This window comes from Hemibagrus wyckioides, linkage group LG09 (genome assembly GCF_019097595.1).
Source record: "Hemibagrus wyckioides isolate EC202008001 linkage group LG09, SWU_Hwy_1.0, whole genome shotgun sequence".
Taxonomy (NCBI): Eukaryota; Metazoa; Chordata; class Actinopteri; order Siluriformes; family Bagridae; genus Hemibagrus; species Hemibagrus wyckioides.
In genome coordinates this window covers 17,086,880-17,101,398 of record NC_080718.1, presented here as the reverse complement: position 1 = coordinate 17,101,398, position 14,519 = coordinate 17,086,880, and the positions used below count along the sequence as shown (strand labels likewise).

Below are 14,519 nucleotides of genomic sequence, written 5' to 3'. Positions count from 1 at the left end.
GCCTAAAGTAAACATTGTAAGTTTATAGCAAATCTCCCACTATATAACAACAAAAAACAGCTGTACGACTGTAAGAGAAAAATGTTATGCAAGGTTTAGGCTCACAAACAAGTCGTCTCAAAAGTACAATCAAATTTCAGTTTTAATATATTTATAAGCTTTTAAAAGTCTTTTAATGAACTCAGGCTTGATCATGTTTATGCAAACGTTTTTTTAAAAAAAAGAAAAGCAGCTAAAGGTCAAGCACACATCTCACACAACACACCAAGATCTTTAATCGTTACACTGTGTTCAAGTGATAAACTCTGATTTATACAACAGCTAAATGTATACAGTGAGTGACCATATAGGTATTTTATATGTTTCGAGACAGCTAGATTTAGAAACTACTAAAAGTAATGGGCAGTAACGGAGAGCCTTGTTCTGCGAACGCGATAAATTTGGTGCTGCTCACGTAGCGCAGAAGGCGCGCCCATCAACTGAGGATGATAACGAGCGCACGGGGGATTTACTCTACCGGCAAATGGCAGAATACAGCGCGGATCATATCCCCGAAGAAGAGCCATGCTCCACTCCAAATGGTACCGATGGGATGGAGAAGAAGCCTGGAGAGAGAAGGGGTGAGCACAGATCCCCGAGCACAAGCTGCCACGGCGCGGAGAGCGCAGAATCAGCATGCGCTGGGGACAGCGGTCTGCCGCGCGAGCTCCTTAATCCGCGCAGCAACCGGTCAAAATCTAAAGAGCACAAACGACTCAACGCTCACAGACTTGTATTACAGTACATCGCACCTTGTATGAACTCGTACGGTTTGTGTATCGTAGACAACTTTCTGGGAGAGAAGCTTGGAGACCGAATTCTGCAGGAGGTAAGGCGCGTGCATGAGGATGGGAGCATGCAGGACGGACAGCTCGCGTGCCAAACACTGGGCCAAACTAAAGCTATTCGCGGGGATAAAATTGCCTGGGTCGAAGGCACTGAAACGGGCTGCCACAACATAGGCGTTCTGCTGTCAAGAATAGATAAGCTCATCACGTTCGCTGATGGCCAACTTGGGAGCTACAAAATTAGAGGGAGACACAAGGTGAGTGCTGTTTTCTGCGGTAAAAATAAGTTTTGATAACGACTATAGTATATGTACTGTCTATGCGCTTTCCTTTAAGTAATGTAAAAAAAACCCAAACAAACCATGTAACATCTAACTGAAAATGTAAAGCACAACACAATATCTAAGAGCTATGATACTCAAGACACATGAATTATGCAGGATGGTATTTATTTCCAAGACTTTAGAGTATCTTTCTGCCGCATCATTTTTTTTTCTACACACAATGCATTGCATCTACAAGAATCCAACACAACGGGATGATATAGCTTACATTGTGGACATAATTTCACATATGGGACACGTAAGTTTATTAGTGACACGATGTGGTTACATTTGTTCCTGTTTCTGCTAGATGCGCACTTGAAGGCTTTGTGGAGATGTTTGCACGTCAACAGGCGAAGCGATGCTGCCTACATGCGCGCGCCACAATCCTCAATGGCGGCTACGTGCGCTTAACATGCATTAACAAATGCTGTTTCTAACGATACGTCTACTGTGAATTCCAGATACCTGATCTGAAAAAAAATAAATAAAATAAAATTCTAAGGACATAGTTGTTGTTTGTAAACGAAAACATTGGTGTATGAGAACAATGAAAATATAACATTAAGATCACATGTGCTTTTTTTTCGTTGATACAGTATAGACAGTACAGGCTACTATACGTTGCAGTTGCGTGTCACTTATCAATATACAGCCACGTGTTCCGGAAGCATAATAAAGTAATCAGTTTAGGATGGACACGTGCTGCCGGGCCGCGGTCCAAACAAAGGCCAAACAAACGGAATGGGCGGAATGGATTAGGCCCCGCCCCCTGAGAGCTACTCCACAATCCGCACGTTCCACATTCCCAGGCAGGTGTGGGTGTGTGTGTGCGCGCGCGTGTGTGTGTGTGCGTGTCCGTGCGTGTGGGAGAAAGTTACTTAAGTTCAGCGAGGAAACTGAAGCTGTAAACGAGACTGTCCCAGTGTTTTTTTCTGTATCAGATGGCTAAAAATCTCGCAGACTGAAATAGGAGGCTTCACGTTTCGCCGCAGCAGCTTTAAGCTCTGGTCAGAATGCCTTTTCTCCAGCATCTAACGGACTCCCAGTTGGAGCAGCTGGCTCTGGACCACATCGTACCAGCTCTGCTGGACCGAGGCTTCTTTTACCTCGACCATTTTCTCGGTGAAGCAGTTGGTCGTATGGTCTTGAGCCAAGTGAAACAGATTCATCGTTCAGGCGCACTGAGTGACGGGCAGCTCGCTGGTCGAGGCTCCGGAGTTTGTAGAAGTCATATTAGGGGAGACAAAATAGCCTGGCGTAGTGGCTCTGAGAGAGGATCTGAAGCCATAGGCTTCTTATTGAAACAAACTGACAAACTCATATCACTGTGCACTGGGAGACTGCGCAAAAACTCGGTCCGGGAGCGCTCCAAGGTAAGCAATACACACTCATATCATTCGTTTGGTAGAAGATGCAGTCCAAAACGATTGATAAGTGAGAATCTGTTGTAAGTACATGGCTGACAAACTCCGTTTCTGAGACACCAACCGTAATCAATGAACCACTGCAACCGCAGACAAGTCCATGTCTTTTATTTTGTGTAATTTAGTAGTAAAAACAACTTGTTCTCTCAAGGATTATGCCAGCTTTAATTCATAAAGTCTCATCATGTTTATACCAACTGTTCATCTGGGTTCTAACAGTGTTTACACAATCTGTAGTCCCTAGGATCTCATAATGTTTACACAGACTTTGGATTTAAGTTCTCATATTGTTTACACAGATTGGTGTTCCTAGGTTCACACAGTGCTTACATCACCTGTAGATCTTAGGCTCTCGTAATGTTTACATTGATTGTAGGTCCCAGGTTCTTGTTGTCATGTTTACACTGACAAGATCTGGGTTCACATAATGTTTACATTGACATTAAATCTAAATTCTCATGATGTTTACACTGAGTGTAGTCCCTAGATTCTCATGTTTATGTTGAGTGAAGTCCCTAGGTCCTCATGCTTATGTTTAGTGTAGTTCCTACTAGGTTCTCATTATGTTTACACCAACTATAGGTTCATTTTGAATCCTTCTTACAGTCATTAAATGCTAGCTTCTCTATTTTAAATCTGTATAGATGTGTAAAGATATATATTTCTGATCAAATGAAGTTTTAGTCGCACAACAAATACCAACTTCCTGAACAGCAAACTCTATTTTTATCCTCTGAAAATTACACATTTCCTAGTATTTATGGTGGGCCAGTAACTGGAAGGGGGGTGGGGTGGCTGAGAAATCAATTGTTTTTAATAACCAGTCTTCACAATCATTGGACAGAAACAAAGAGTCAGTTAAAATTTTATACTGTAAGATTTTATACTGTGTGTGTGTCCACAGAAATAAAATACCATATGTATGTGTACATCCTTGTTTTTATATCTTCATTCATTTTCCACTTGTAAACTGCGTTGTATCTGGTATATCTGTGTATCTGTTAATTAAAGTGATCGAAACCACTTATCAGGGTTGAATCTATAGAACTGTTTGTTCTCTCATAGTATTCATTAGTATTCTTAATGATATTTGTAAGTAATGCAGTGTAAAATGGCAGACTTGCCATTTTATATACATACATACTCAGCTGAAAAAATAACAACTTTACATAAACTACCATAAGTTAGTATGGTAAGGTAGTTTATGTAAAGTTGTTATTTTTTCAGCTGAGTGGATTCTTTAAAACTATAGCATTAAAAAAAATTCTAAACTATTAAATATATGATTGTAGTTACACTATAGCCCATAGGTCAACACAATGAGTAAGAACTGCAACCATAATGTATATAGAGAATATTAATTGCGTCTTCTAATTGTGCTCTACAGTAATATAATCAGTGCAGTAACGTGTTTATTATATGATTAAATCGACTATAGCAGTTTGCTGTAAATGTTTTTTTTCCCAAATTAAAAAGTAACAGTATTGTGATTTGGTAAATGTGGTAGCTTACTTTTAGTTTAGTGTTACATGATACATGTTGGTATATCATCATTTTGATAATTAAAACAGTTACAACCATGTTAAGCAAAAGGTTCTGTTATAAACCTATAGGCTACATATCTCTGCCTGACATGAACAAATACCTAATTACCTAATAATTAGCTAAAACGAACAATCATACCACCATTATTGGTTTATCATTTACAGGCAAACCTTTGCCAGCTACTCAGAAACAGCTAGAGGTAGACTACAACCACAAATCCAGATTACCCCTACTAAGTGTTGTGGCACTGGCAGGGGTGAAATATATAATATATTTATTTATTATATGAAAATGGCCAAGCTTGACTGTGGCAAAAACCTATAATTAGCTGCTTTTATAACTAGCTACTATTACCCTTTAACAAGCTTACCCTTAAGCTTTCACAAACTGTTTAGCAGTACATTTTAGCTGGAATTCTAGCTAAACCTATTTACGTGACTGTTTTATTTTTTATTTTATTTCATTATTTTTTTTGCAGCAGGCAAAGAATTGAAGCAAGATTTGTGTGTTTCCCCTCGCAGGCCGTTTTGTGCTTATATTTCATGCAAAATTAATCTTTAAAAAATAAAGCAAGTTGTGATTATACTGTAATTATAAATCAAATGATTCATGCTGTAATTATGGTGTTATGTTTTGTAAAATTCACATCATAAAATACATATACAGTTTTATCTTGTATGATGATACTGCAGGATTAATGAACTAGTTAGTTAACCAGTTAGTTGTTGTGCGTTTGTTGCATGTTGGAGATACAGTATATATGAAACAGTGATTATTCAAATAAATGTTTAATTTTAACATGTTTTGTGCTTAACACGGACAAAATCCTAGAGTCATGTGTTATAGGTTCACAACATAACAAAATGAAAAGATTAACAGAATGGATGTGACATGATCTGCATACTTGTTCAGTTTAGTGAGGAGTATGAAAAAGCAATTAGAGTGAATGCTGAGGTATGCTAATGCAGTTCCTGTTTCCCAGTCCTCTAAATAGATCAAGAATCAAGACCGGCGGTAAATACAACACTGAAGACTGGACAGATTTTCATTTATTATACATGCTCATGAGGGTATTAGAATTAGTCTGTCAGCATACTGTATATAGTTGGGTCTATAAAGTCATTTTGCATCTGTACACCACTACAGTTGATTTGAAATTAAGCAATTAATATGTAAACTTTCAGCTTTAATTAAAAAGGGTTTAACAAAATAATGTTGCATTAACCACTTAAGAGCTACATGCTCAAAAGTTATTGGACAAACTAGCTTAATATATATGGATATAAGTCTGGAACCCATGGACATCACAAAATTCTTACTTTTCTTCCCTGAGATGCGTATCCAAGTCTTTTTGTCTGCCGTTGCCTTCGGTTGTTGCTTGTTTGTGGGTCTTTCTGCCTACAGTTTAGTCTTTAGTAAGTGAAAAGGGCCTTCAGTAAGTTGAGGTCAGATGACTTACTTGGCCATTTAAGAACATTCCATTCTTTGCCTTAAGAAGGTCTTAGGTTGCTTTTACAGTATGTTTTTGGTCATTAGCTATCTGTATTTGAAACACTGTGAAACACCTTTTATAGATGTTATTTGATATGGCCTTTCTGTTCTTGAGTGCTCAAATGTTTTTTTTTTCTCCACCAAGAAAAACCCACAAAACCCACAAGAAAACCTTTTTTTCAATCCACTTTAGTTTTCTTCACCAGTCTTCTACCCCTTGTGGTGTTGCTGAGCTTACAAGTGGATTCCTTCTAACCTTCTTAACATACCAAATTGTTGATTTGGTCACTCCTAATGTTTCTGCAACCTATGATAGCTTGGTCTTGGTTTTTCAGCCTAATGATAGCCTTCTACACTTGGACACTTCTCTGGACCACGTATCCAGATATATTCCCCTGAATATTTACCGACTCATGGAATCAATTCCAGACCTTTATCTCCTTAATGTGTCAGGAAATAACATGGAAACAGTTACTTTAATTACTTTAAAGCCTTTGAAAATTAAGGGACTACGTAAAAATGGCTGTAAATGGTTGATGCAATATTTCTGATAAAGCTAAAAGTTAAAAAAATCTTTAATCACATTACTTCATGTAACATCTATTGTTGTGGCCTTCTCAGGCAACATTATGACAATTGTATCACTTTCCAAAAGCTTGGACCTGACTGCATATAGGAAAAAGTGAAGGGAGTGTACTACTAACTGAATATGCTGAGCTGACGTAAGTGGAAATGTGTGGGCTATTAAACTTGGCAAGCAGGGTCACAGGTCACATGACTGTTTTCTTCATACACGACATGTACAGTGTACAGTGGCTGAGTGACCGTATGAACATTAAACTATATATATATATATATATATATATATATATATATATATATATATATATACTGTATATATAATTTTTTTTTTTTTTTTTACATATTATTTTCTTAATTTTTCCTTAATTTACTCCACCACCAACAAAAAAATTACATTCTGCTAGGAATTTAAACATTTTATTAACCAGTAATACAGGTTGAGGCTTATTTGTGTTGTTTTTGCAGTTTTCAGGAAGGAAACGGATGACTGAAATATAAGGGCGGAAAGTTGTCTGAATGTTTTTTTGTAAATTAGAATGAGACCTTGGTAGAAGGTTTAAAACCGGTGTAGTCCAGTCTGAATAAATGAATGTACCCATAGTTCCCCAACTATTCACCAACAATAAGGACGTTTCCCCTCAGAGTTGAAGAGCAAGACACAACATTAGCCTGTACTCTGCATCACCCTGGTTCCAGGCCAGCAGTTAACTGAGAACTGGGATTTTCTTTTTTTCTTTCCTTTAACCACAGAAATACCATAGAAACTAGTGAAGCAATTCAAGATTGGGCTAGTAGCATGGCCATGCTGGTTGATCAAAACCTTGCTGATAAAGATACTTGATGAAAAGATACAAATTAATAATAAATGAGTACAGTAGGGCTAGATGAATAAGATTAGTGTTGCATAAAAAGTCAGAAAGCATAAAGTCCAGGAAAAAAATATAAGCATATACAAGGCACTGGGCATTATCTAAACTGTGGTACAAACACTTAACAGCTGAAATAATTAATAAACTGGTGGGAAAATGTCATTAGTAATTTTTATTTTTAAAATGTTATTTAGAACTGAGAAATATATTTGTTAATGATTTTGGATGCTGTTTTTATGTCTCAGTTTTTGAGTGGTAAAAAGGTCATTTGCACCGAGTATTGGTCTATGCCCTACTTTCTTTTATTCAACAAGCTGTGTCATCGTCTTCCTTTATTTTGAATGCACAGTACAATTACAGTAGCTGTTTGTTGTGATGCAGTGTGGTTGGTGATGAATGCCACAGATAGGCTGTCAGAGCTAGCCATGCGAAAGCTGATCGTGAGTAGTACGTGACTCTTCCCACAGCTTCTCCTTCACAGGAAACACAGACTGAGGCAACGGGAAGTAAGTAAGTGAGGGTTTTTTTTTTACTTCACAGCCTGTGCCATTTTCCGATAACCTCCGTCTGGCCATGGTAAAATTGTCTAGCTCAGATTCAAACTCGGAATAAAAACCCAGAGCTTGTTGTCCAAGAGTAGCCTTAAGTTTAGTAGGAGTGGCGTGGAAATGAGCTGGATCTGCTTGCTATCTGACCCCAGGGGGAGGGGGCTTTTGAGGCAGAGCTGAATACTCTGTGTGTGTGTGTGTGTGTGTGTGTCTGTGTGCGAAGCAGCGCACTCACGCTCAACACGTAGCACTGTCATTAAACCTTCACAGTCCTGGCAGTCAGCCAGGCATGCTCTCTCTCTCTCTCTCTCTCTCCCCCTCTCCCTCTCCCTCTCCCTCTCCCCCTCTCTCTGTTTTTCATCTCCCCCTGTCCTTCCAGATCTCTTCGTAGGTGTTTGCATTGGGATATGACGGCAAACCTACGTGTGTGCCCTTATTGTGGGAAGGAGACCATGATAAATATGCGTTTGCAGAAATGTAAACATGCATGGCAGTGAATAGCGACTGCTCACTTGAGTGGTGTGGTCTGTGGAGACAGTAATTATAGGAAAATGGGGATATGTTTCGGAACAGGCTCATCATGTTTTATGTTTGTGACATTTAATGAGACAATTTATGGGACAGCAGAAAAAAAATAAACCCAAACCGAATTTTTTATGATTATGGTTATTATTGTTGTCAGGGTTGATGACCTATTTGAAAGTGAAGTCATTTGCATATTACACAGGCTGATAGATAATAATAATAATAAATTATTTTTCTTGAGCATGTTTAGCAAGTTTAGTGATGGCAAATCCAAACACAAAGACAGTAATACTTTGATAAACAGAGCCTCAGTGAGTGGACACAATTGGTGTAGTTAGTAAATAAAATGTATTAGATTATTTGACCTTTAATAACAAAAAACAATTTTTTTTTACTATATTGTGTATCTACTGCACTGTTTTACTTCATGACTGAGTGAAAATGTATCGCAGTAACTTTTCAAAATCTGAAATCTTTCTATCGCTGCCTAAAAGGACTTTTTTTAACTAGTCTAATGACTTGTAGGACAGGAATCCCCTAATTATTCAAAACTATCATTTCCAAAATTATTTCCTACAGTTGCCCCACACCCCCACCCTCCACGGATTCTGAATGCCAACTAATTGGACAAAAGTGGCTGCCAATGAATAATTGTAAACGTATTCACTATAAGCACGAGCGTTTGATTTCAGAGCCATTTAATGAGGAAATACGTGCATGTTCTGTGGTAGTGCAGGGTATATTGCGTGCTAAATTATGTGCAAGAGCAGAAGGTCATGTGGGGCTGATGTGATATGGAGGGGGTTTTGCTTCCCGTTTCATTGTGAGAGTGAGGCGTGTTGCTATTGTACTGTGCAACCTCACGCAATCCAGGACCTGGTGAGCTCCGGCTGCCAAACCTTTACAACTTTCTGCGGAGACTGCTTTTGATAGATGGGAAGAGTCTCCAAAGAGCTAGATAAGAAGAGGAAGCCTGCTAACATGGAATAAAAGAGTACTTAGGACCGTTATCATAGCACATTATCATCTGGTTTATTTGTTTAAAGTTGATGATTAAGGAGGAAAACATGCTATATTAGGAAAGTAAGCAACAATGTGTGACTGGCACATTATCATTACCAGGACCAAAGTGTTTTATTTCTCTTTATACCATAGGAATATTTACAACTATTACAATTTTGATTTGTAACTATATATACAGTGAGGGAAAAAATTATTTGATCCCCTGCTGATTTTGTACGTTTGCCCACTGACAAAGAAATGATCAGTCTGTAATTTTAATGGTAGGTTTATCTGAACAGTGAGAGACAGAATAACAATAAAAAAATCCAGAAAAACACATTTCAAAAAAGTTACACACTGATTTGCATTTTATTGAGTGAAATAAGTATTTGACCCCTTTGCAAAACATGACTTAGTACTTGGTGGCAAACCCCTGTTGGCAATCACAGATGTCAGACATTTCTTGTAGTTGGCCACCAGGTTTGCACACATCTCACATCTCAAGGAATTTGGGCCCACTCCTCTTTGCATCCACGACCCATTTTCAATGCCCTGGCTGAGGGAAGGAGGTTCTCACTCAAGATTTGACGGTACATGGCTCCGTCCATCGTCCCTTTGATGCGGTGCGGTTGTCCTGTCACCATAGCAGAAAAACACCCCCAAAGCATAAGGTTTCTTATGCTTAACACAGTCCTTTTGTGTTTCTTCTATTTGGGAATAATCGCACCAACTGTTGTCACCTTCTCACCAAGCTGCTTGGCGATGGTCTTGTAGCTCATTCCAGCCTTGTGTAGGTCTACAATCTTGTCCCTGACATCCATGGACAGCTCTTTGGTCTTGGCCATGATAGAGAGTTTGGAATCTGATTGATTGCTTCCTTCTGTGGACAGGTGACTCTCCCCGAGAGTGCTCCTACTGTAATCTCAGCTCGTTACCTGTATAAAATACACCTGGGAGCCAGAAATCTTTCTGATTGATAGGGGATCAAATACTTATTTCACTCATTAAAATGCAAATAAACTTTTCTGAAATGCGTTTTTCTGGATTTTTTTGTTGTTATTCTGCCTCTCACTGTTCAAATCCACCTACCATTAAAATTACAGACTGATCATTTCTTTGTCGGTGGGCAAACGTACAAAATCAGCAGGGGATCAAATACTTTTTTCCCTCACTGTATATATCAACATTTTTTGACGTCGGTGAGTCAAGTTATTTCCTGTTGTTACTAATGTTACAGCATTATGGACTTATCTGGAAGCTAATAAAACAAACAATGATGTTATTCAGTAAGGTTTTTTAAAGGCTGATTTAATGAGTTATCAGAAAGAATAGAATTTTACCAGTTACAGGAAACTTAACTTAAGGTAACAAAACTTTAACACCTGAGACTCCTTCCATAAATGTTATATAAACATCTTCTTACAGAAACTTACACTATGTCAACTATCAGGTATTTTTCTCCTTTTTTTTTAAATGTACATCACTGAATATTTGCTCCAACATGTCTATTTTTGTGTTTGTCTGTTTCAGGCAATGGTAGCATGCTATCCAGGCAATGGTGCAGGTTACGTGAAACATGTGGATAATCCTAACGCAGATGGCCGCTGTGTCACCTGCATCTATTACCTGAACAAAAACTGGAATGCCAAGGTAGGCTGGATGTTAATAGCTTGTGTGTTATGAATGGCACTCAGGGTGCTGCAGGTATGCGCTTATCATGTGTTTTTTTTTTTCTTCGCAGGAGCACGGAGGAGTTCTGCGCATTTTTCCTGAAGGAAAATCGTATGTCGCCGACATTGAACCTCTGTTTGATCGACTCCTGCTTTTCTGGTCTGACCGTAGGAACCCTCATGAAGTACAGCCATCATTTGCTACCAGGTCTGTGTGTGTGTATGCATAAATAAATGGAAAAATAAATGATTTGCTACAAGGAGAGTTAAATTCTATGCACTGAATTTCTGTTGTAGGTATGCAATCACTGTGTGGTACTTTGATTCAGAGGAAAGGGCTGAAGCAAAAAGAAGATTCAGGGACTCAACAGGTTTGTTTTGCTAATCCTCAGTGTCATGACTCTCTTATTCATTCATTCCGAGTCACTTGAGTAACTCTGCCTTCTTTACATTTTAGCCTCTTCACAAAGCAGCACCACATCTTAGCAGAAGAGCTTGAGACAAAACTTTCTCTGCTGAGAAGATTTATGTTTGTGTGTGTGTGTGTGCATGCGTGTGTGCGCGTGTGTTTGTGGTTTTTAGCCCTTTTGCACTTAAGGTACCGGCGCTTCCTCCTCAACCATGCCTTTTTCGTTGGAATTTTTTGGAAACTCAGACTCCATGTAACTGTCTTGCAAAACTGCATTCTGTAACATGATGCTTCTGTAGAAAAAAAAACACTCACACAAAAAACATAACCAGCAGCGATTCTTATTATGTTATTGTAAAAGGAATGACACGACTATTCAATACTTTCTAGTGGGTATGGATGATGGATGAAGTGAAACATATTTTCATTATTCTTTTGATAAATGTTTGTCTGTATTTGAAATATTTCCAGTTTCTAGTGCTTTTCCGTTTTCCTATAGGAGAGGAGCTGTTTCCATTTACAATTTGGACCTCAAGCAAATGGTTAAAACCATAGTGGAACTGTCACCAGATGATTTTCATGGCCTGTGTGGCCCTAAACACTTACATAGAGTTGATTATTTTTCACAATAAATGCTACTAGTTTTCCAGTGAAATGTTTCTAATACTATATCATTCTGAAGTGCTCTAGCTTTATTATGTGATATGTGTGGTGTGTGTGTGTGTGTGAGATGTGTGTGCTTTCTCCTTATCAGAATGTAAGTGTTATATTGATTTGTTACATTACAGTATAACATGAGAGTTTAACACTGTATAGGCAAAAGAATAGTATTTTTTTTTTCTGGTAGTTTAAATGTATTAAACTGCCTGAATATTCAGAAGGTAAATACTTCAGAGAATCCCATAATTTTTCAAATTTATTATACTTTTACAGAGTGAATATTATAAATATTAATTCTAATGGTAAATGTCATTTTAAAAAAATTAAGTGGTGTCCCTGATGATACTAACAAGTCACAGTGGTTTATAGGACAGCACTAGTATTCACTGTCAACTGGAAATTTTCTGAAAGCTCTGTCATTGTTTAGAAGCAGCTGTGCTGTGTTCAACTACATGGGCGTCTGACTGTAATGTCTCGAGTGAATGCTTGTAAAATGGAATGAAAATTATAATTTGGCTTTAACACTTCTAAGGCTGGCTACATGTAGATTTTCTCTCTCTGTGGCTCATCTGTAAATAAACAAGTCAATCAATTATTTGTGTTCATGTTTTATGCATTGCTTTCTGAAATGTTAATGTTGTTTAAGTGACTGGAGTGCTTGTAAAAAAAACCACCTTTATTTGTTGTTTTGAAACTGAAACACATTTGTTTTTGTCACTATCATGCAAAAAAAACTTTTTAGGACATCTAAAAAAAAAAATCTGAAGCTTAAAACTTTTCATAAAACATACATAATGGATATTTAAAAAAAAATCTACACACCTCTGCTAAAATTGCAGATGTTTGTGATTTTTGTGAAATTTTGATAAATCATTTTCCACTCTCGATGTGAAAGAAATTTACATTTGCATGCATAAGTTTGCAAAGTTTGCGTAATCACACCCCTAAATTAATACTCTGGTTTAGTTTAGTAATACTTGGTTTTATTACACCACTCAGTTTTTTTGGGTTAAGGGCTGATCAGTGTGGCACATCTTGACTTGAACATATTTTCCAACTCTTTCTGGCAAATAAATTCTACATTCTGATGTGCTTCAGGACACCCCACATATTTTTAGCTGGATTTAGGTCTAGACTCTAGGTCTAGTCATTCAAAAACACTGACCTACTATTGGTTAAGGCATTGCTTTGTTGTCTTGGATGGATGTCTTGGGTCATTGTATTAAAATGAAAGATGAAATGCCTTCAGCTTACTAGCAGATATCTGAAGGTTTTGAACTACGCTCGTTGGTATTTGCAGCTATTTATGATCCTCTCCTTGATAAAGACTCCAAAAATTCCAGTTCTGACTGACGAAAAGCTGTTTTGGTGATTTGGTGATTTGCTTTTTGTTTTTTTTTTAAAACCAACCATATTGGAATGATGGACTTATTATTCCTTTTGGAATTAGTCTTATCATACCATAATACATTAAACTACATGATTTTGTTGAGCATACATGGTATTTTTTGTGAAAATGTGAGATTGTTGTCAGAGAATAATCAGTTCTTGGCAGATATTCTTGCAGCTCTGATAATATTGCCGTAGGTCTAATATCAGCCTCCCTGGAAAGCTGTTGTCTTGTTCTTTTATACATTTTGGAGGGGCATCCTGTTCTTGGTGAATTCACTGTGTTGCTCCATTTGATCTATTTGTTGAAGATGCCCTTTATGATGTTCTATGGTATATCAAGTTACAAATTCTTTATAATAGCCCTAAACTGATCAGTACCTTTCAACAAGTGAGATACCATGCATGCTTTGGAAGCACTTTGCAGGTTACTTAGAATAATTTCATTTTTGACAGCTGTGATAATTACTTTTGAGAATTAGATTGGTTATGAATGAGAATGTGGTTGGTTCATTCTGCACACAGCCATATTACCAATTATAAAAGGGGGTGAACATTTACACAGCAATGTTACTGTAACATCCACTCCCTCTTTTCTCTAAAATGTTTGATTGTTTTTCACTTCAGTTGTATAATCTGTTATTTCACATTGAGGGTTTTCTAACATGATTTATCTTGATTTCATTTTCTTTCTTTCCAAAACCTGCCATTTTAACAGGAGTGTGTAGACCTTTTAAATCCATACTATTCATCCAATTTTTCATCCACCCATCCATTTATTCATACTGTTCATGCAATGTGTATAAAACCTGTTCGTCTTGGATCACAACCATGGGAGTTTTGTCTGAACTGGTTCTTCAGAGGAAAGGATACAAGGATCTGAACTTTTGTACAAAGACGTTACAATTTGTCATACATTTGCTTAAATTTAAACAGTGACCAGCAAATTTTGTTATACTGTATAGTAAACATGTATGCTAGACAGAGCCAGCAGTTCAGTGACATGGTAAATTAACTTGAATATTAAAAATGAACATTAAGTGTAAAGAAAGGGAGTTACATCAACAATGTAACATATTTGAATATTTCAGAGATTCAACTTAAGTTGTGGTGAACTTTTGCCCTGCTTAAATCTATAGTTATATTGACTTTGTCAATCAGATAACAAACTCCAACTGAATGGAACAGAGTTTAATATGACCAAGTTTCTTTCAGGGGACAATGGTGAGTTTGAGTCAACGAGGTCATGTTA

General features: G+C 37.5%; 2 protein-coding genes across 2 annotated transcripts; both read left to right on the top strand.

Annotated features, from left to right (window-relative positions):
- Positions 1-243: 243 nt before the first annotated feature.
- On the top strand, positions 244-1,787 carry LOC131359631 (egl nine homolog 1-like). Its single transcript, XM_058399633.1, has 2 exons — positions 244-1,084; positions 1,461-1,787. Exons 1-2 carry the CDS (start codon positions 524-526, stop codon positions 1,470-1,472), a joined length of 573 nt encoding a protein of 190 aa, XP_058255616.1. The 5' UTR covers positions 244-523; the 3' UTR covers positions 1,473-1,787.
- Positions 1,788-1,998: 211 nt separating this feature from the next.
- Positions 1,999-12,474, top strand: LOC131359630 (prolyl hydroxylase EGLN3-like). Its single transcript, XM_058399632.1, has 5 exons — positions 1,999-2,526; positions 10,670-10,789; positions 10,881-11,017; positions 11,107-11,180; positions 11,267-12,474. Exons 1-5 carry the CDS (start codon positions 2,167-2,169, stop codon positions 11,293-11,295), a joined length of 720 nt encoding a protein of 239 aa, XP_058255615.1. The 5' UTR covers positions 1,999-2,166; the 3' UTR covers positions 11,296-12,474.
- The last annotated feature ends 2,045 nt before the right edge of the window (positions 12,475-14,519 follow it).

Bases quoted from the DNA above. Each gene is read 5' to 3' on its own strand.
- LOC131359631 (XM_058399633.1), top strand. From the start codon at position 524: ATGGCAGAATACAGCGCGGATCATATCCCCGAAGAAGAGCCATGCTCC.
- LOC131359630 (XM_058399632.1), top strand. From the start codon at position 2,167: ATGCCTTTTCTCCAGCATCTAACGGACTCCCAGTTGGAGCAGCTGGCT. The intron at 2,527-10,669 runs GTAAGCAATACA...TGTCTGTTTCAG, and splicing joins CGGTCCGGGAGCGCTCCAAG to GCAATGGTAGCATGCTATCC. The intron at 10,790-10,880 runs GTAGGCTGGATG...TTTTCTTCGCAG, and splicing joins ACAAAAACTGGAATGCCAAG to GAGCACGGAGGAGTTCTGCG.